General features: G+C 46.2%; 1 protein-coding gene across 1 annotated transcript in view; it reads left to right on the forward strand.

Annotated features, from left to right (window-relative positions):
- Positions 1-649: 649 nt before the first annotated feature.
- The window catches only part of NSF (N-ethylmaleimide sensitive factor, vesicle fusing ATPase), a 131,727-nt gene continuing 109,829 nt past the window's right edge, over positions 650-22,547 (forward strand). Inside the window, exon 1 of the mRNA XM_073607653.1 lies at positions 650-804. Within this exon, the coding sequence (XP_073463754.1) occupies positions 793-804 (12 nt within the window). The 5' untranslated portion in view covers positions 650-792. The remainder of the gene's footprint in view (positions 805-22,547) is intronic.

Genomic DNA, 22,547 nt, shown 5'->3' on the forward strand with positions numbered 1-22,547 from the left:
ATCTATCCCCTATTTTGTAGACGCTATAACTTTTGCGCAAACTAATCAATAAACGCTTATTGCAATTTTTTTTTTACCAAAAATATGTAGAAGAATACGTATCGGCCTAAACTGAGGAAAAAATGTGTTTAAAAAAAAAATGGATATTTATTATAGCAAAAAGTAAAAAATATTGTGTTTTTTCAAAATTGTCCCTCTTCTTTTGTTTATAGCGCAATAAATAAAAGCCACAGGGGTGATCAAATACCACCAAAAGAAAGCTCTATTTGTGGGGAAAAAATGATAAAAATGTCATTAGGGTGCAGTGTAACATGACCACGCAATTGTCATTCAAAGTGCGACGGCGCTGAAAACTGAAAAATGGCTTGGGCAGGAAGGGGGTGAAAGTGTGAAAGTGGCCTGTATTGAGGTGGTTAAATAAAAAGACAAAACAAAAAGCTGGAAGACAGCTAGAAGGACAAGTGATAATAAGGAAAAATAATGTAAAGAAAAAGCTAATATGAATTACTGTCTTAAGCAAAAACAACACACCCCAGGAAGAAGCACAGCAAGATAGTAAAAGAAAAGAAAAGAAATAATTGGGGCCTTTTTTTTTCTTCTCCAGAATTCAACATGCACATCGAGCGTTGCCCTTCTTCCGGGTTACGTGCTGACGCCGTAAGCTGTTGTTGTAGCGAGTCATGTGATTGAGCGGAGTCCCGCCCACTGTGAGAATCGCACCGGCCCCCTTTGCTGAGCTGGTGGTTCAGGTCTGTCAGCCGGTGGAGACGGTGTGAGGTGACAGGAGCGGGCATGGCGGGCCGGGTGAGTGACGGGTCACCTCACAATATGGTCTATAGAAGGGGAGCGTACAGAGCCGCTCCGCCATGACACTGGGGGGGGACCTATAGAGGATGTGGGCTCTATGTGCGTGTGTTCCATTCATACATAGATATACGTCCATTTATAGGTCTGTGTTTTTCTATCTCTATATAATGACCTCCAGTTATACATTTATATATATATATATATATATATATATATATATATATATATATATATATATTTATATTATCATTTTATATATTTATTATATATAATTTCTCTATCTATATTTTGATGAAGATAATACAGTCGGACTCGGCATTCGAAGGGTTACACTCACACCTGAGCGCCGCCGTCTTCGCTCGTCTTTAGCACATTTGCGCACTTTTTTTTTTTCCACATTTTTCAGGAATGAGCGTCTTTGTTTTTTAGCCAATGAAAAGCCGGCTACTAGGAGAGGATTGTTAGACGTGAAGACGCATCAAAGGCTTGCGTTGCGCGTTTTTTTTCCCTTTAGTTACTCATCGAATTCTATTGAGATGATCCCGTGTTTATTCTAAACGTTAGAGCGGCACTCCGGCTGTGAGCGGGCACTGTAGAACGTTGGGCACAGACTATACAATCTGATTGCACCGGTGACATCCGTGCGTTGCATAAAGACGTTTCGGGCGTAGGGCTTCCCATTCATTAGAATAAAGAAGCTCCTGCAGCTTTTTGGGGCGTTGCTCGTGAACACACGTGAAAATGTACATCTTCCGGCCATGTTGGGGGTGTCATTAGTAAGGATGAGCTCCGGCGTGTTCGCACACTCCACGTGCAGAGTCCGCCTGGAAGTCGCTAATCACAGGCGGTGAGACATTTCCCGATCTCTGCAGCCGCACATCGGGACAATGTCTCACCGCCTGTGATTAGCGCAGCGAGGTGCCGACTTCCTGGCGGGCTCAACAAGTGGGCTGTGCGAACACGCCGGAGCTCATCCTCAGTCCTTAACAATGAATGGCACCGCGAGCGAGGCGCTTGTTTTGCGCATGAAATGTGCAGATGTGAATGGATCCTTAGATCTGACCTCATCTATGTAGTACAAGGGCCTGTCTGATTTTATAATACGGATTGGGTTGTTTAGGTTAGTCCTGGTATTACACAGGGTGGTAGATCTAAGGGAGTGATGGTGAACCTTGGCCCCCCAAATGTTTTTTGGAACTACATTTCCGATGATGCTCCACTACACTGCAGAGTGCATGAGCATCATGGGAAATGTAGTTCCAAAACATCTGGGGTGCCAAGGTTCACCATCACTGATCTAAGGCATCATTCACATGGGCGTACTTCTATGTATAGAGCCATCTGTGCTTGCACAGGGTGTTCAATGCATCCGCCTGCAGGCAGTCCCATTCATGCCTATTGGGGCGCAGTGGCTGCATGGACACAGTTGCTGATCCTAATTTGACATCCGTGCAGGTGTGTGTCCCCATACACAGACAGTCTGTATTCAGGGACACGCACCTGCACGGCTGTCAAAACCGGTCCAGCGGCTGTGTCCATGCAGCCACTGCGCCCCAGTAGACATGAATGGGACTGCCTGCAGGCGGATGCATGGAACATCTGAACATCCCTTGCAGGCAAAGATGGCTCTGCATACAGATGTGTATATATGAGTCCGCCTGTGTGAATGAGCCCTAAGAGCCCTTTCACACTGGGGCGGTGCGGGCGCCGGCGGTAAAACGGCGCTATTTTTAGCGCAGCATTACCGTCGTTTTAGCGGCGATATTCGGCCGCTAGCGGGGCGGTTTTACCCCTCTGCTAGCGGCCGAGAAAGGGTTAAAACCACCGCAAAGCGCTGCTGCAGCAGCGCTATGCCGGCGGTATAGCCGCGCTGCCCCATTAATTTCAATGGGCAGGAGCGGTGTATACACATCGCTCCTTCACCGCTCCAAAGATGCTGCTAGCAGGACTTTTTTTTACTGTCCTGCCAGCGCACCGATCCAGTGTGAAAGCCCTCGGGGCTTTCACACTGGAGACACAGCAGCGTTTTTTTCAGGGCGCTTTGCAGGCGCTATTTTTAGCGCTGTAGCGCCTGCAAAGCGCCCCAGTGTGAAAGGGGTCTAAGGCCCTGCTGTGCATTTAGCCCAGGTATGAGGCGCAGGTGGAAGGCACAGGGGCACCATCCACCCACACTTCCGGCAGCCTGTTAAAGCAGAGTTCCACCCAAGAGTGGAAGCTTCGCTTGTTCACACACCCCCCCCCCGGTGCCACGTATGGCACCTTGTGGGGTGGGTGGCGGTTACCTTTCAAAACCAGGTATCTGCTCCCACTTCTGTGTAAGATCTCCACATTGTTGTGCGGCGATCTACGGAACTTCTGCTCCCACCTTCTATGAGACACACAGGTACCAGAAGACAGCGGGACCATTCAGAAAGCGCAGGGCGACCCGCGCATGCACAGTAGGAAACAGGCGATAGGCAGCTGCAAGGCTTCATTTCCTGTTAACCTTAGTAAGGATGCCGGTGCCTGCACCGGGAGCCAATGGACAGGTCAGCTTCAGGTGCTGACATCGCGGGCCCCCTGGACAGGTAAGTGACCTTTTTATATTAGAAGTCTGCAGCTACAGTATTTGTAGCTGCGGACTTTAAAAAAAAATTTCACCCAGGTTGGAACTCGGCTTTAGGCTCTATGAGAGGCTGAAAGCTGGTGCACCTGGGGGTACTAATGTAATGAAGGCCTAGTTCAGTGATGGCGAGCCTTGGCACCCCAGATGTTTTGGAACTACACTGCAGAGTGCATGAGCATCATGGGAAATGTAGTTCCTAGACATCTGGGGTGACAAGGTTCAACGTCAGTGCCTTAGAATGTTAGAAGTCTGCTTTCAGGCCATTCTTTCCTGGGAGCATACTGCCCGAACGTTGGCCTTGATAGAGGTTTACAGGCTGCTGACAGCAGGGCTGGATGGTGCGTCAACATCTAAACACTGCTATCTTGTGCACAATGGGTCTTAACGGAGATCATACAATCAGATTGTATAGTGTATGTCCAGCATTACACAGTAAGTGTGGAGCAATTGAAGCGTTTCTGGAAACAACCACTCAGGTGTGAATGAGGCTCAGGACTCCTTTTTGTGTATTCTCAGCCTGCTCCCCGTGATTCCCACCAAGCTTTGTTCTTTTCTTCAGTCAGGGTCGTTCACTCCATCCCTATTGGTCAGCACCAGGGATGAGCTCAGGTGTGTTCATATCCTAGTCAGAACTTGCCTAAGCTGCCACACCAGAAACCTGTCGCTGTGGACCACCAATCATAAGTGTCCAGGGCATACCCTTCCCCCACGTGTGCATGTATACACGCCCCTTATATGTGTGCGGCTGCAGGTTGAATCGTGGCTCGGTTGCTCATGACTGGTGATGGGCAGTGACAGCTTCCTGACGGGATAGTTCAAGTGGGCTTGGCCTAGGCCAGTGATGGCGAACCTTGGCACCCCAGATGTTTTGGAACTACATTTCCCATGATGCTTATGCGCTCTGCAGTGTAGCTGAGCATCATGGGAAATGTAGTTCCAAAACATCTGGGGTGCCAAGGTTTGCCATCACTGGCCTAGGGTCTGAACACGCCTGAGCTTATCCCTAACCAACGCAGGTTCAGTACAAGGGGTACCTAGAAATACATTGTCCTCTGTGTGCCCTGTATACACCACAATGGGGGGGTTGTGTAGAAATTCAGACATGTTGCACTTTGACTTGGCAAAATTCACCGCCGCTGCGCATAAACTGGAATGAAGTGTCATTTTGTGACACAAAGTTCAGTGGTTTGTGTTGTAATGAGGGACCCGCGGCGGGTTTAGTGCTCAGGCTGGTGTGGACGAACCTTTACTTGTTATCGTTGTTTGAATGAAATATTGTGGAGGCAGAAAGTAAATAACATCCCCTGGGAAATTCATGCAGATGTGAGAGCCAGCAAAGTGCTTCTCTTCCTGTAAATGCATTGTGTAGCTGTGTGATTGGACTATGATGCAGAGCGGTGATCAGGCACTGGTATTATGCAGAGCGGTGATCAGGCAGGGGTATTATGTAGACCAGACCATCATGTTTGGTGATGACGTTGTACATGTCATTGTTAAGGTCTAGCTGTAGTCATGTGACTATTGTCATTTGTCACTGTGCTTATGTTTGTGGGCAGCCTGCGTGTAGGATGAAGCTAGGGGATTGTCTGACGATGATGGAAACACGGCTCCTCGGTACATTTGGAATTGCTGCTCCTCCCGTGATTAATATTCTATAATTTGCTGCTGTGTGTTGCCCTCTCCCTCCCAGTGGGAGATGCGAGCATCTAAATGAGTCTTTTTTTTTTCCAAAGGCAATGTCTTCTCCAGGCTGGCTGTTGGTTTGTTGTGGATCAGATAGCAGTGGGAGTTATGACATGATTTGATTTCTGTGTCTTGTCAGGTTGCAGCAATGCAGATGGGTGTGAAGCTTCCAGTGGCCGGCATTTATTAGTGTAAAAGGAAGATGCAGTAACCTGTAGCAATGACTAAGCAATCCTTTTATAATTCTGACTGCATATGGCTTATGAAATTTTCAGTATAGTTGAATTTGTTTGGTGGTTTTTTTTTTTTTTTGCCCCATCCTTTTAAAATGTCGTTCCAGTATTGTTAAGAAAAAAAAAACCCTTTAAAGAGATAATTCACACTTGCAGCAGTCTCTACTGTTCCTTTTAAAAAGTTGCTTTTGAGGGTGGCATTGTCCGCCCAATGCAACTTGGGGTAACAAATCATAAAGCATTGCGGTCATGGCATGTGTAGAATAATGAGAGGCTGCATGTTCTCTTTTAAGTGGTCAGTTGGGAGCAATAAAACCACAGCTTAATTGTCTGTTCTTACTACCCCTCCACCCCCCTGCTGTCCACCCGTGTGAACAAAGCCCAAGTGAGCTATAAACATTACAAGGTTTTTAGTAAACCTTTTTGGCTGATGAATACCTTTTTGATTCTATGACCCCTTTCACGCTGGAGGCGTTTTTCAGGCGCTTTAGCGCTAAATATAACGTCTGTAAAGCGCCTGAAAAAAGCCTCAACTGCAATCCCAGTGTGAAAGCCCGAGTGCTTTCGCACTGGGACGCTGTGCTGGCAGGGAGCCTCACAAAAAGTCCTGCAAGCAGCTTCTTTGCAGCACTGTAGGAGCGGTGAATACACTGCTCCTAAAGCGGCCCTGCCCATTGAGATCAATGGGCAGCGCCGGCAAAGCGGCACTTTGCGGGCGGTTTTAATCCTTTTTCGGCCGCTAGTGGGGGATAAAACCGCCCGCTAGCAGCCGAATAGCGCCGCTAAAACAACGGTAAAGCGCTGCTTTACCTCTGACGCCCGGGGGCTTTCAGTGTGAAAGGGCTCTTAGACTGTCTTTCTCGCACCTGTTGAGAAGGTTCTCCTTCGTTATCACCACCTGGGACAATCTCCGAGTTCTGATCAAGACAGCAGCACTGTATGCAACCCTTTTGCCTGGTTCACGCCTTTAGGCCCTTTCACACTGCGGTGTAGGCGGTAAATCGCTGGTATTGTTAGCAGCGCTTTACCGTCGGTATTCAGCTGAGAAAGGGTTAAAAACCACTGCAAAGCGCCTCTAGAGAGGCGCTTTGCCGGCGGTATAGCCACGCTGTTCCATTGATTTCAATGGGCAGGAGCGGTGAAGGAGCAGTGTATAAACCGCTCCTTCACCGCTCCGAAGATGCTGCTAGCAGGACTTTTTTCCCGTCCTGCTAGCGCACCGCTCCAGTGTGAAAGCCCTCGGGGCTTTCACACTGGAGACACAGCAGCAGCTGTTCTGGGTCAGTTTGCAGGCGCTATTTTTAGCGCAATAGCGCCTGCAAACCGCCCCAGTGTGAAAGGGGCCTTAGTTGTTTTTGGTGCTTTTTGCAGAAACACATAACAATCCATTTAACATGGTTTCCTATGGGACATGTTCACTATCATCCTATGCTTGTTTTCAGCCGCTGCGTTTTTGGAAAGGGTTTAGGGACTTTTTTAAATGCGAAATGGTGTGCTTTTGTTTTAACAGACTTCAATGGAGATGCTGCAGAAATGCATGTATTTTGCTGCGTTTTGTGTTTTTAAACTAGAAGAGTAAAAACATTAGGGCTTGTTTACACTTGTGGGGGGGGGGGGGGCACAATAAAAACAAATGGCTGAGCCATGTTTTTAAGACCCCCCCCCTCCCCCCAAACTGCTCCCCTTTAAAGCGGTAGTAAACCACAGCCTTTTTAAATAAAAACAACCCTGCAAGACAATGGCATAATGTGCTAGTATGCACAGCATACTAGCATATTATGAAATTCTCAGGGTGGATTTGATTTAAATCAAGTCGATTTTTATTTACGTTTACGATTTAAATCGCTAGTAAAAAGGCTTAATTTAAATGATCATTTTTAAAGAGCAGCAGTCATCTCTGTCCCACAGCGGCTCCTCCTCTGACCCGCTGTTGACTCACCGACAGTCTCATTCACTTTAATGGGACGGCTGGTGATGCGGCACAACAAGGCGAGGGACGTGGTGGCAGCAGGTGATTGGACGTCCGCTAACAGGCGCTGCCATGATGGATCTGAAATGACAGGTGATCTTTAAATGTAAGGACTCATTCTTGCTGGTAGTTAGGAAACATTCAATTAGTTGGCAAATATTAAAGATTCTATTTAGAATAATAAGCTGTCAGGTTAGTAAATATTCCCAAACTGGGTCTCTTTTACGGCCTGCTGCCATTTTGCTTCTCAAGGGAGGAATAAAGCACTTCAAGCTATGTGCAGAAAGATCACAAGGTTTATAAGCTGCTTAGAAGGTTTCACTTTCATTTTTACTGCTTGCCCTTCCTCCTTACACTTAGCCTGGTACAGATGCAAACAACCTCTTCAAACAATCATACAGTTTGTAGTGTACATAGATTTGCAAAAGAATGGGATAAAGGAAATTATGTGAATGCATTAATGCAGTGCATGTTATTGTTATCTCAGCTTGCAGAGCTTAGATTCATTGAATGAGTTTACCAAAAATGTAAATATTGCAGAATATACAGCCTCATGCTACATAACTAAGCTCCATTTCATGCTGAATAAACTCCATTATTAATGTATCTTAGAAAACTAACTTTAGATAGATTTTTACTCTGAAAGCATTTTTATAAAAATAAATTTGATAAAAATCCAAAAAATCTGATTTAAATAAAATTTGATTTGATTTTTGTCCACCCTGGAAATGCTTGCCTTAGAACGAAGCCCTCCAGCGGCATGCTGACAGGGCGTCCATCTTCACCCGTTTTTTTTTCTGAGTTTGCGCGCTCCAGCCGCCTGATTGGCTGAGCCGTGATGACGTCACTCCCGCACATGCGTCACTATCTTCTAAACCAATGTTTCTCAACTCCAGTCCTCAAGTACCCCCTAACAGGTCGTGTTTTCAGGATTTCCCTCAGATGAAACGGCTGTGGTAATTACTAAGCTCAGGTTCACACTGAACTCGCACGATTTCACTCCCGCATGTCAGTCCCAATTTCGGCGACGATTTCAGACATCTGTGCGGGTTTCTGCACAGATGTCAATGGAAGTCACAGCCCAAATCGCAAAAGATAGTACAGAAACGACTTTTTGAAATTGTTGCGGCGCCGCAAATACCAAGAACATGTATTTTATTGTTTGTTTTTTTTTGTGTCAGACCAACACAAAGTGGCACATAATTGTGAAGTGGAAATAAAATTATAAATGGTTTTCAAGTATTTTTTTTTTTTTTATAAATATGTGAAAAGTGTGGCGTGCATTTGTATTCAGCCCCCTTTACTCTGATACCCCTAATTAAAATCTAGTGGAACCAAATGCTTTCAGAAGTCACCTAATTAGTAAATAGAGTCCACCAGTGTGTAATTTAATCTAAGTATAAATACAGCTGTTCTGTGAAGCCCTCAGAGGTTTGATAGAGAATCTTAGTGAACAAACGGCATCATGAAGGCCAAGGAACACACCAGACAGGTCAGGGATTAAGTTGTGGAGAAGTGTAAAGCAGGGTTAGGTTCTAAAAAAAAAAACATCCCAAGCTTTGAACATCTCACGGAGCAGTGCTCAATCCATCATCCAAAAATGGAAAGAGTATGGCACAACTGCAAACCTACCATGACATGGCCGTCCACCTAAACTGACAGGCCGGGCAAGGAGAGCATTCATCAGAGAAGCAGCCAAGAGGCCCATGGTAACTCTGGAGGAGCTGCAGAGATCTACAGCTCAGGTGGGAGAATCTGTCCACAGGACAAGTATTAATCGTGCTCTCCTCAAATCTGGCCTTTATGGAAGAATGGCAAGAAGAAAGCCATTGTTGAAAGAAAGCAATAAGAAGTCCTGTTTCAGTTTGCGAGAAGCCATGTGGGGGACACAGCAAACCTGTGGAAGAAGGTGCTCTGGTCAGATGAGACCAAAATTGAACTTTTTGGCCTAAAAGCAAAATGCTATGTGTGGGGGAAAACTAACACTGCACATCACCCTGAACACACCATCCCCACTGTGAAAGATGGTGGTGCAGGATATTGTGGGGATGCTTTTCTTCAGCAGGGACAGGGAAGCTGGTCAGAGTTGATGGGAAGATGGATGGAGCAAAATACAGGGCAATCTTAGGAGAACCTGTTAGAGTCTGCAAAGGACTTGACACTGGGGTGGAGGTTCACCTTCCAGCAGGGCAACGACCCTAAACATACAACCAGAGCTACAATGGAATTAGATCAAAGCATATTCATGTGTTAGAATGGCCCAGTCAAAATCCAGACCTAAATCCAATAGAGAATCTGTGGCAAGACTTGAAAATTGCTGTTCACAGACGCTCTCCATCCAATCTGACAGAACTTGAGCTATTTTGCAAAGAAGAATGGGCAAAAATTTCACTCTCTAGATGTGCGAAGCTGGTAGAGACATTCCCAAAAAGACTTGCAGCTGTAATTGCACTGTAAGGGGATTCTACAAAGTATTGACTCAGGGGGGCTGAATACAAATGTACACCACACTTTTCACATATTTATTTGTAAAAAAAATTTGAAAACCATTTATCATTTTCCTTCCACGTCACAATTATGTGCCACTTTGTGTTGGTCTATCGCATAAAATCCCAATAAAATACAATTACATTTTTGGTTGTAACATGACAAAATGTGGACAATTTCAAGAGGTATGAATACTTTTTCAAGGTGCTGTAGCTCTGAGCTCAGCATTTGAGTAAGCCTCACTTAGCAATGTCCTGGAAGTATTTCAGTCAGGCTTCATAAGGTATGTAAATAGCCTACACCTATAGCAACTACTACTTTAGTCAGAGCTGCACAGTTTGTTTTTATCTGCAGACACCCCTTATCTGCATAGGCAGTTTTTTTTGGTAAAGTTTAACTATTCCTTTAACTTATAGCAGAGCAGCCAGCCAATAACCTCGACGTAATGCTAGTTATAGGCTGGCCGGAAAGAATGACAATAAAAACCTGTTATGGGGAAAACTTCACTCTGTTAGGCCCTGTTCACACCTCAGCATTTTGGGTTTGCGGCAGAATCGTTTTGATTCTGCCTGCAATCACACAATGCACTACAATGGCAAAACTAGCGATGCATACTAGCCCATTATGATTTTAATTTGCAGGGAGCAAAAAAGGAAGTAAAACCCATCAGGGTTTACTTCCTCTTTAGGCTCCTTTCACACATGCGGACAGTATGTCCGTATTTCATCCATCCGTTTTCGGATGAAATACGGACATACATGCATCCCTATGGGATAGCGGGTGTCAGCGGATGTACATCCGCTAACACCCGATGTTGTCCGCCTCCGCTCTCGTCCGATTCTGCGGACAGAAGAAAATCCTATTTTTCTATCCGTCTGCAGAGCGGATCGGATGAACACGGACAGACGGTCCGTGTTCCTCCGATCCCCCATAGGGGAGAGCGGAGATCTGACAGGGCGGTCCCTGCACAGTGTGCGGGTCCCGCCCTGTCATCTGCCTGCTCAGCTGGGGAAAACGGAGCGATCCCCGCTGAGCAGCGAATAAACACGGGGCAGATCAACACGGATCCGTCCCGTGTGAAAGGGGCCTTAAGTGGTTTGTCTCATCTATGTAAACTGATACATTCTGCTGGAGAGTCTGTGCTGTGAAAAATAGACTTGCTGGCTGGATCACCAGAAGAAAGCGATTCAGGATTCTAGGAAACAGAATGGAGACAACTGGAGAAATATTTAGAGTGTAAAATGGTAGTCGCAGTCTCCTGGTCAGTGTGACCTTTATTGTCCAGAAGCTGGTGGGACCAAGAACTGGCTTCAGAGAGCTTCTAAGCATCAGGTGAACATAATAGGTGTCTGAAAGAAAAGGTATCTGTGTTCCTCATTGTACCCAACACAAACCAGTAGATTTACCTCCTGGTTGCTCACCTGTGTTAAAAAATACAAAGAATAATCTGGTTGCTCAATATGGCCTAATATGCCTTTTCATTGTGCAGTTTCACTTTTTTATGGTTTTGTCTATAATCTGTTGAGTAACAACATCTCTGATAAAGAACCTACCCATATTCGCAGTTTTCTGGATTTGCATTTTTTTTCCTGGATACTTTGAATCTTGTTTTGTGGAACGTTGAAATAATATCACCTATAAAAATAGATCTTTTCACAGTGTGATAAGTCACGGTCACACATCAAAGCGTTTGAGAACATTCATAGTCACTTTTAAGCTGTGAAGATTGGATACATGGGAATTACTTTTGTGTGGTGTTCCCTAGATCTGCTGTGTTTTTAATACAGTGGAGTTGATTTTTTTTTTTTTGTCAAAGCTGAAGCTAGAAGCTGATTGGGTACCATGCACCGCTGCACCAAATTTTGCACTCTCCGGTATTAGTAAATCAACCCCCCAGTGTTTCTCCACATCTTAGTTCCCAATATAATCATGACAATAAAGCTGTCTGCCCAACTATTGTTTCAAATTTCCATTTCTCTGGATGTGTTTTAAGAGCTGTGATGAGGTCATCAATGATCCTACTGATTCAGAGTTCCTTCTTCGTCATATTAAAATTGGCTACCGTCCATGGTCTCTATGAAAATGGGATTGGGCTAGCCACTGGCCTGAGATGTCGATTAAAGGAGAAGTACAGCCAATGCTCATTTGGCTGTACTTCTCCTGTGGATCACAGGAGTGCAGTTCGTTCTGCACTCCTGTGACCCATTTTCAGCAGACAGCGGGCTGAAGTCCGCTGTCTGCTGATGTCACAGAGCCAGCCCAGGCTCAGGCAAGATCACGATTCTGGGGTCGGGATCCGCCCACATGCCTGGACCGGCGAGCCGCTGAGAGCCTGAGCTTGGTTGCTCTTGCCCCTTCCACAACCCAGTGCTCCAGTGAGCGCGGGGGGGGGCAGAGCAAAGAGATGACTGATAGTCACCAGCTTTCTGCTCAAGGAGCTCTGAGAATAAAGTGATCTCCGGTGTTAGTTCGTACTGCTCTCAGTGTAAAGGCCTGTACACACAATCGGACTTTTTGACAACAAACATGAAAATTAGCTGTTTTGGGGCAACATCCGACCCTGTCTACGCTCCATCGGACAAACTTTTGCGGTTCTCATCGAGCTTTTGTTGGCTGTGCGAGCGGACAAACTTTCCGGCAACAAGCAAAGAGCAAAGTCCAATCTTGTGTACACAAAGCCATCGGACTTTTGTACAAACTACAGTACCTGCCCGTGATAATGTTCCCAGCGCGATCCCATCGCGCTGGTTCTCGGCGACAGGGTACTGTACATCTCGCGCTGGCTGTAATAGGTAAAACACATTTTCCTATTGCAGCCAGCGGGAGAGGAAATTCCCCTCTGGGAGCATACCAGGCCCTTAGGTCTGGTATGGATTTTAAGGGGAACCCCCTCCGCTGAAAAAAACGGCGTGGGGGTCCCCCCAAAATCCATACCAGACCCTTATCCGAGCACGCGGCCCGGCCAGTCAGGAAAGGGGGTGGGGACGAGCGAGTGCCCCCCCTCCTGAACCGTACCAGGCCACATGCCCTCAACATGGGGGGTGGGCGCTTTGGGGCAGGGGGGCACCCTGCGGCCCCCCACCCCAAAGCACCTTGTCCCCATCTTGATGAGGACAAGGGCCTCTTCCCGACAACCCTGGCCATTGGTTGTCGGAGTCTGGGGGCGGAGGGCTTATTGGAATCCGGAGCCCCCAGATCCTGGCCCCCCACCCTATGTGAATGAGTATGGGGTACATTGTACCCCTACCCATTCACCTGGGGGGAAAAAAAGTGTCAATAAAAAAATACACTAGACAGGTTTTTAAAGTAATTTATTAGGCAGAAGACCCCCGGAGCTGCCTAATAAATTACTTTAAAAACCTGTCTAGTGTTTTTTTTAGGGTGCTTTGGTGAAAGTTGAATGAAAAAGTCCTGCCGTGTGTATGCTTAATTAGTTTAAGGCCAACGCCCTTTGCACAAAAATCCACGGGAAAGTTTGTACAAAGTCCTATCGTGTGAATGAGGCTTTAGAGGCACCGGGGGACGGATGCAGCATCGGACCAATGCGGCATCCACCTAGGTAAGTATGATTTTTAAATGAAAGACCCCCGCATACTTCTCTTTTAATGCGTAAGCACCATTTTGCAACTTTGACATGTGTTAGTAAAACTGTACATATCATCACAACTACTTTGTGTATCCAGGATTATATTTTGTTTTTTTCAGGACAAATTGGGCATTCTTTTGGTGGTACATGGTAATGGATATCTCCTGTTTTTTTGTACAAGCCAAAACAATAGTGCACATTTTGCATTTTTTTCTATCCTGCCTAAAACACACTGATACTAATTCAAAACTTTTTTTTTTTTTTTTTTTTTTCTTAATTCTACCCAAAAAAGGCTGACAATGACCTTTGACCTGGACCTTAACTCTAATGCCCCGTACACACGGTAGGACATTGATCGCACATTCCGACAACAAAATCCATGGATTTTTTCCGACGGATGTTGGCTCAAACTTGTCTTTCATACACACGGTCTCACAAAGTTGTCGGAAAATCCGATCGTTCTGAACGCGGTGACGTAAAACACGTACGTCGGGACTATAAACGGGGCAGTAGCCAATAGCTTTTGTCTCTTAGTTTATTCTGAGCATGCGTGGCACTTTGTGCGTTGGATTTGTGTACACACGATTGGAATTTCCGGAAAATTTTATAGCTTGCTCTCAAACTTTGTGTGTCGGAAATTCCGATGGAAAATGTGTGATGGAGCCCACACACGGTCGGAATTTTCGACAACAAGGTCCTATCACACATTTTCCATCGGAAAATCCAACCGTGTGTACGGGGCATAACACTGGCAAAACTTGATCTTGTTGTATGTTTGTTTTTTTTATTAGATTTTTTTTTTTTAATACGCTTTGGTTTGTTTAGTTTCCTCTCCCGCAAGAAGAGGAAGATGCAATGCATCTTTCTCTTCATGCAGAAGAGGAAGTAAACACAGGGACGGGACCACAGTGACCACTGTAAAAGCCAATCGAAGGCTATCACAGCGATCAGGTGACCTGGAACCGAGGAGTCCCGGGTCCCGATCATTAGTATGTGACCCGGGGCTCTCAGTGAGAGGCCAGTCTCTGTGCTGGGAGCATGCGGTGCGGCTCACCTGGAGGCGATTTCCTTCACTTGTTATGATATGCATATATATGCTATACGTTTTGTGGGTATAACACTTCTTGTGTTTATCTTTTAATAAAAATGTATTATGGTAATGCACTAGGTTGGCGTGTCCTGAGGGGGCAGCCAGGCTTCTGGAGCTGATGAATTTGACACTTTAAACCAGGGGTCTGCAACCTTTTTCCACTTAAGGGCCGGATTCAATGTATGTGAATGCATGGAGGGCTGCATTCACCTGCTAATGAAGATAATAATCATAACCTAGTAATAACAGTACAGGTTTACCTCACTTTAAGGTGCTTCACTAATACAAAGCCATTTCACCCTGAGGGAGCAGGTGGCTGGGCATTCTGATTTTACTACCCATTCCCCCATCCTGGCACCAAAGGGTGGCTGTCACCAGCCAGCATAGTCTGGAGATGGGGGTTCCTGCCCTTAGGGGAGATGGGGGGGCCCCGTCCCCAGGGGTTATGGGGTCCATAATAGGGTCCCGCCCTATTGCGGTGTCCTCTGTACCCCCATAGCAGTGTTCTCTGTCCCCCTTCACGTCACTCCCATACTGTCCTCTGCCCCACCCCCCCATAGCAAGTTTCCTGTGCCCCCCAAAGCAGTGTTCTCTGCCCCCCCACACACGTAAACACACACTGTGTAGGTAGAACTCTCCTACCTTACACAGGTCGGTGTAGAGCAGAACAGAGATCGGCCGGTATCACAGGGCTGGATGGGGGTGGGAACTGCTGAAGTTAACTGTTCACATTAACAGGCTGGTGATTGGTTGCTAGGATCGCCCGGCAGCCAATCGCCTGCTGGTTAATGTTAAAAGTTAATTTCAGCGGTTCCCGTCCCATCCAGCTTTGTGATACCGGCTGCTCTCCCTTGTCCAATGAAGAGGAGAGCGGCGAAAATGTCCACAGGCCAGGTGCCTGTGATTTAATCACGGGCACTGACGGGCTGGACATTTAGTGGTGGCGGGCCAAGTGCTGGCCGTAGGTTGCAACCCCTGCTATAAACATTTAAGCATATCACTCGAGTGCAGGAAAGCAGTTTTTGCGGATGGTGGCAGTGTGGGATGCAGCACTGCTTGAGTCCTCTGCACTAGTAACGCGGATACAGATCTTATAGAGGTCTTTTTGAATTAGTCCAATGTCCATTGGGAGATCATCCATTTTTGTGACCAGGGCCCTTTGGCACTTCTTGAAAGCCTGCACCTCTGAATTAGATCAGGTTGGGTAGAGGCCTTCTAGAGTTGAACTTCCGTCTGAGTTGCCATATTGGATTATGACGAGGGCAATTTTCTTGATTTGTTAAAGTACAATTAAAGTCTCCTTTATGACAGTCAAAATTAGTACTAAATCCTTTTGATGCACATGCCTCGTAAGGTAAAAAAAAATTAAATCACGCTTGTTTAATAATAAAAGTAAAAAGAACAAATGTAGTCAAAACATAGCCAAAGTTCAGTAAACGGAACGGATAGTCAGCAAAGCCAGAAGTCGGGGATCAATGTAGTTGAACAGCAAGCAGGATCTGGAGCCAGAAGGGATGTCAGCAAAGCAAGTCTTGAAGGAGTTTCTGTGATGTTGACCAAGGTGAAGGCAGAGAACCTCTGGAACTGGACGGCTTAAGTAGGCAGGACTGATGAGCAGGATATCATAAACAGCTGAGTAACTGTGGAGAGAGATGGGAGCTGGCAATTAGCCGACAGCTGTGTGGCCAACTCAGAGAAAGAAGGGCTGAGCCCAGCTCTGACAGTCTAGCAATCTGCACTGGAAACTGCTGGCCGTTTACAAGCGACACCATGCAACTCTGTGTCACTCAGCTCCCCCATAGTGTCCTTGTCTTGAAATTTTTTAAGCCTGAGTGGAAAACACTTCCTGTGAGCCTAGATGCTGTTAAAGATGGCACGAGGTGTCGATGGTAAATGCCAATTGCATGGACAGTTGTCAAACCTGATGCTATACATTTTATTAAGGTCTTTTTTTTTTTTTTAAACAGGGAACCCTTAGCCCCCTTTCACACTTATACGACTTGTCCCACGATTTTGGACTGCAAAATCGCATGACAAGTCATTCTCCATGATTTTGAATGACTACCATTCATATTGGCATGACTTTAAGTCGTGCCGACTTCAAAGTAGTTACTGCACTACTTTGTTCTGAAGTCGGATTCCGTATTAACTGATCCGACTTTGGCATGCGACTTGTGCATAAAGGGGAACTCCACACCAATTTTTTTTAAAGAAAAAACCGGCATGGGTTCCCCCTTCATGAGCATACCAGGCCCCTTGGTCTGGTATGGATTTTAAGGGGAAACCAATGCCGAAAATGCAGCGTGGGGTCCCCCCCCCCCAAATCCATACCAGACCCTTATCCGAGCACCATCCTGGTCGGTCAGGAAAGGGGGTGGGGACAAGCGAGCGCCCCCCCCCTCCTGAGCCGTACCAGGCCGCATGCCCTCAACATGGGGGGTGGGTGCTTTGGGGCAGGGGGGCGCCCTCCCACCCTAAAGCACCTTGCCCCCATGTTTTTAAGGACAAGGGCCCCTTCCCGACAACCCAGGGTTGTCAGGGTCTGCGTCGGGGTCTGCTGGTAGGGGGCTTATCGGAATCTGGGAGCCCCCTTTAATAAGGGGGCCCCCCCACCCTATGTGAGTATAGGGTACATCGTACCCCTACCCATTCACCTGGGGGGAGAAAAGTGTCAATAAAAAAACACACTAGACAGGTTTTTAAAGTAATTTATTAGGCATCTCCGGGGGTCTTCTTCCGACTTCGGGGGTCTCTTCCGACTTCTCCGCTCTCTTCTCCCGCTCTCCGGTGTCCTCCCCCGCTCTCTGACTCTTCTCCCGCTCTCTGACTCTTCTCCCGCTCTCTGACTCTTCTCCCGCTCTCTGACTCTTCTCCCGCTCTCTGACTCTTCTCCCGCTCTCTGACTCTTCTCCCGCTCTCTGACTCTTCTCCCGCTCTCTGACTCTTCTCCCGCTCTCTGACTCTTCTCCCGCTCTCTGACTCTTCTCCCGGGCTCCTCCACTATCTTCTTCCAGCTCTTTTACTATCGTTGGCCCGGTCTTCTCCGTCGTCTTCTTCCCTCTTCTTTTCTTTTGATGTTGACACGACGCTCTCTCCCGCTGTAATGCCGGGTGCGTGGTGCGCAATGATTTATATAGGCACATCACCCGGTGACCATGCCCTATGCCTATATAAATCATTGCGCACCTGGCATTACAGCGGGAGAGAGCATCGTGTCAACATTGGAAAAAGAGAAGAGGGAAGAAGATGACGGAGAAGACCGGGCCAATGCTAGTAAAAGAGCTGGAAGAAGATAGCGGAGGAGCCCGGCAGAAGGCACCTGAGGGCGGGGGAAGAGAGCGGAGAAGTTGGTAGAGACCCCCTGAAGTCAGAAGAAGACCCCCGGAGCTGCCTAATAAATTACCTTAAAAACCTGTCTAGTGTGTTTTTTTTTATTGACACTTTTTCCCCCCCAGGTGAATGGGTAGGGGTACGATGTACCCCATACTCATTCACATAGGGTGGGGGGCCGGGATCTGGGGGCCCCCTTATTAAAGCGGGCTCCCAGATTCCGATAAGCCCCCTCGCCCGCAGACCCCCTGCCCCAAAGCACCCACCCCCCATGTTGAGGGTATGCGGCCTGGTACGGCTCAGGAGGGGGGGGCCTCGCTCGTCCCCACTCCCTTTCCTGACCGGCCAGGCTGGTACTCGGATAAGGGTCTGGTATAGATTTTAGGGGGGATCCCACGTCGCGTGGGGGTTCCCTTAAACCGCGTGGGGGTTCCCTTAAAATCTATACCAGACCGAAGGGCCCGTTATGCTCATGAAGGGGGAACCCATGCCGTTTAAAAAAAAAATTGGCGTGGAGTTCTCCCTACGTTGGTAATCAAAGTCGCGTCCCTGCTCATTGAAGTCGTACTTCAAGTCATGGGGCAAAGTCGGATCCGCAGTCGTATGACTGTCTTGTCAAAATCGTGCGACTTTGGAGTAGCACAAGTGTGAAAGGGGCCTTAGTTTTTAAATATGGTTGTATAGTGGGGCCGCTTGTATTGACCTCTGCAGCACCAGAGGATCACAGCTGAGGGAGTATCTAGGGTAGCCTTTCTCCACCTTTTCAACACGGAGGAACCCTTAAAATAACTTTCCTATCTCTGCAAACCCCCGCTAACCATTTCTTTATCTACAAGTCATGATACATTAGTGTGATAGTCAGTGGTAAGAATGCTCCTTACACTTGTGGTCATTGGGAAGAATTACCTCCTTACAGGTAGTTTAAAAGATCAGTGAGTTCAGTGGGAACTTATCTGGGAGGCAGAAAATGCTGATCGCTCAAGGAACCCCTTGGAACCTCTGTCTGGAGGAACCCTGGGGTTTAATGGAACCCTGGCTGAGAAACCCTAATCTAGGGGAATAGGAGGGAAGATTTCAAGGAACAGAGCAGCTGCCAGCACAAAAAACACTGGTCATTAATACAAGCACTGTCCTTGGTCCTGATTTATATTTAAAAATAAATAAATGACTAAACTTCAGCATTAACCACTTCAGCCCCGGACCATTTGGCTGCCCAAAGACCAGAGCGTTTTTTGCAATTCGGCACTGTGTCGCTTTAACTGACAATTGCGCGGTCGTGCAACGTGGCTCCCAAACAAAATTGACTTCCTTTTTTCCCCACAAATAGAGCTTTCTTTTGGTGGTATTTGATCACCTCTGCGGTTTTTATTTTTTGGGCTATAAACAAAAAAAGAGCGTCAATTTTGGAAAAAAAGCAATGTTTTTTACTTTTTGCTATAATAAATATCCCCCAAAAAATATATAAAAAAAACATTTTTTTCTCCTCAGTTTAGGCCGATACATATTCTTCTACATATTTTTGGTAAAAAAAAAATCCCAATAAGCGTTTGGTTTGCGCAAAAGTTATAGCATCTACAAAATAGGGGATAGTTTTATGGCATTTTTATTAATATTATTTTTTTTTTTTTTTACTAGTGATGGCGGTGATCAGTGATTTTTATCGTGACTGCCTCATTATGGCGGACAGATCGGACACTTTTGGCGCTATTTTGGGACCATTCACAGTGACTGGCAGAGAAGAGGTTAACCACTAGGGGGCGCTGCAGGGATTAAGTGTGTCCTAGGGAGTGATTCTGTGGGGGGATGGGCTACGTATGACATGACACTGATCACCGCTCCCGATCATAGGGAGCGGTAATCAGTGACAGTGTCACTAGGCAGAACGGGGAAATGCTTGTTTACATCAGCATTTCCCTGTTCTTCCACTCCGTGAGACGATAACGGGTATCCTCGCGGACATCGAGTCCGCGGGACCGCGTTCACACTCACGGAGCTCGCAGTGGGCGTGCGCGCCCGCATCTTAAAGGGCATTGTACAGGTACGTTAATATGCCTGTACGTGCCCTCCTGCCGACGTATATCGGCATGAGCCGGTCGGCAAGGGGTTAAAGTAAAACTACAGGCAAAACTTTTATTTTTCATTTTAAATAGAGTAAAGCCTCGTACACACGATTGGATTTTCCACAGACAAAGCATCAGACTTTTGTCCGAAGGGGCGTGTGCCGTTAACATGTCTTGCATACAAACGGTACACAATTGTCGGCCAACAAACACGAAAGTAGTGATGTACTACAAGGAATTTCAGCTCTTGGGCGCCACCCTTTGGACACCTTCTGCTAATGTCGTGTTTGGTGAGCATTGATTCTGAGCAATGAGTGTTTGTACTTTCAACTTTTGTGTGACGGACATGTGTACACACGATAGGAAAATCTGACAACAGACTGTTGTCTGCTGAAAATTTACTAGCCTGCCATCCAAAATTTGTTGGTGGAAAGTTGGCCAACAGTTGTCTGAAGGAGCGTACTAACGGTCGGATTTTAGGCAAACCATCTGTCATCACACAATTCCCTTCCAAAAATCCGACCATGTGTACGAGGCTTAAGGAATGGTTATTACCCTTGTCAGATATTTTTTTTCGCCATCTGTGTCCCATTGCGGAGATTTCCTTTTACTTCCTGTCCCATAGCCAAACAGGAAGTGCAAATTTAAGGGTATTACTTGGGGTTTCCCAGGTCATCAGAACTATTGTCCCCATTGGAAGATTACTCTATTACTTTTCTGGGGACAAACCAAAATTTGGGATTTTTCTTTTACTTTCACTTTTAATGACAAACAGGACAGATAGAGAGGGTGAATCTTCCTGACGGGGGCAAGGACAGCAATAAAACTGACAGATGTTCTAATCCCTCTGCACTCTATCCAAAACTAAAAAAAAGCTTTAGCCCTCATTCACACGAGGCTGACTCCATTTCCATGGAGCCCGCCTCGGTCCGCCGGCTCAGCGGGAGATCAGTCCGTTGATCTCCGCTGAGCCGGCGGATGACAGGTCCCTCTCTGCTCACTGAGCGGGGAGGGGCTGGTCAGGCGCCGCTGCTGCCTATGGAGGGATTGGATGAAAACGGACAGCATGTCCGTTTTCGTCAGATCTCACCCGATCCGATCCGCCAGCGACGGATCTGGACGTAGGGCCATCTGTCTGCTTTTAGCGGATCGGACGGGGTCAGATGTCAGTGGACGTGTCTCCGCTGACATCCGTCGCTCCATAGGCCCATTCAGGTCGGCCGTCAAAACTGACAGGCGGACCTAAACGATCCGATCGTGTGAAAGGGGCCTTAGTTATACTTTAAGTGGGTGGGTTGTTTGGGCGCAGCCACGACACAGATATAATGAGATATCCTCTGTAGTTTATGGGTTCTCCTATCTGTCAGACTTTTTACATTAGAATCAGTTTTTTTTTTTGTTGCAGGGTTCAGTGTGCCCTGATAATTTATATTGAAGAAAGATGGTCATTTTTATGGCCCTTACAGGCTTAGCCCCATGTGATGGCAAAGAAAAATTCTGGGTCGTCTTAAACTTTTATAAAGCTTCTTACTGATATTCTGATGCATTGAATATATTTTACTCCTTACAAGTTGAGATTGTTGCACAAATGTCCATTGGGCCATCTTAAATCAAAGTGGAAGACTGTATAAGGCAGGGCTTGACAAATTTGCTTTGAATCTAGGAGCCAGCTTAAAAAAAAGTTAGGAGCCAGTTTTTGTTAACCAACAAAGCTTATGGGTGGAAAATGTAGCATGTTCCCTAAGGTAAACTCATCCTTTAACCCTTTCACAGCCAGAGCCGTTTTTGTGTTTTTTGTACATGTTTAAAAAATAATTTTAGGCCTTAAGATTACGTAAAAAAACCTCCAAACATTCTATATTTTCTGAAAGTATATACTCTAGAGAATAAAATAGTGGTAGTTTCAATTTTTTATGTCACACAATATTACTGCAAAAATTTCAGTAAAAAACACATTCAAAGTTAATTTTAAAAGAGGAGGTTGCACCAAGTAAATAGATGCCCTTCATGTCAAACCTTAAATTTGCTTGCGCCCGTAAAATGGCGACAAACTTCAGTATCCTATATTTTCCATAGGCAAAGCTTTAAAAGCCTCCTATAGGTCATCTGTTTGGACAACATCAGTGCGTGACCTCACAAATGCGCTTCTGGAAGAATGGTCAAACATTCCCATAGACACTCTCCTAAACCTTGTGGACAGCCTTCCCAGGAGAGATGAAGCTGTTATAGCTGCAAAGGGTGGGCCAACTCAATGTTGAACCCTACGGACTAAGACTGGAATGCCATTAAAGTTCATGTGCGTGTAAAGGCAGGCGTCACAATACTTTTGGTAATATAGTGTATGTGTTCATGCACACACATTTACGAGAGTATAGAGGCAGAAAAAAAATCACTTGTGTGTTTTGAAGAGGAGCCTTTGGACTGAAAAAAATGCGTAAACACCCCAACCTTAGGTGTGTTTATGTGCGTTTGCACGTTAATACATTCTAATGGCCAGCATACATTAATATTCTGGGCAATAGAATGCGTTCAAACCAAACACATGAACACACATGCACGTGCATGCAAGAATGCAGCTTTTAACATTTATCGGCGTATAACACGCACCCCAAGTTTAGGAGGGAATTTAAGGAAAAAAACTTTTAGGAGGGAAGTTTAAGGAAAAAAACATACATTTAAATGTCCATCGATGCAGCC

The sequence above is a fragment of the Aquarana catesbeiana genome, linkage group LG12 (genome assembly GCF_042186555.1).
Source record: "Aquarana catesbeiana isolate 2022-GZ linkage group LG12, ASM4218655v1, whole genome shotgun sequence".
Lineage (NCBI taxonomy): Eukaryota > Metazoa > Chordata > Amphibia > Anura > Ranidae > Aquarana > Aquarana catesbeiana.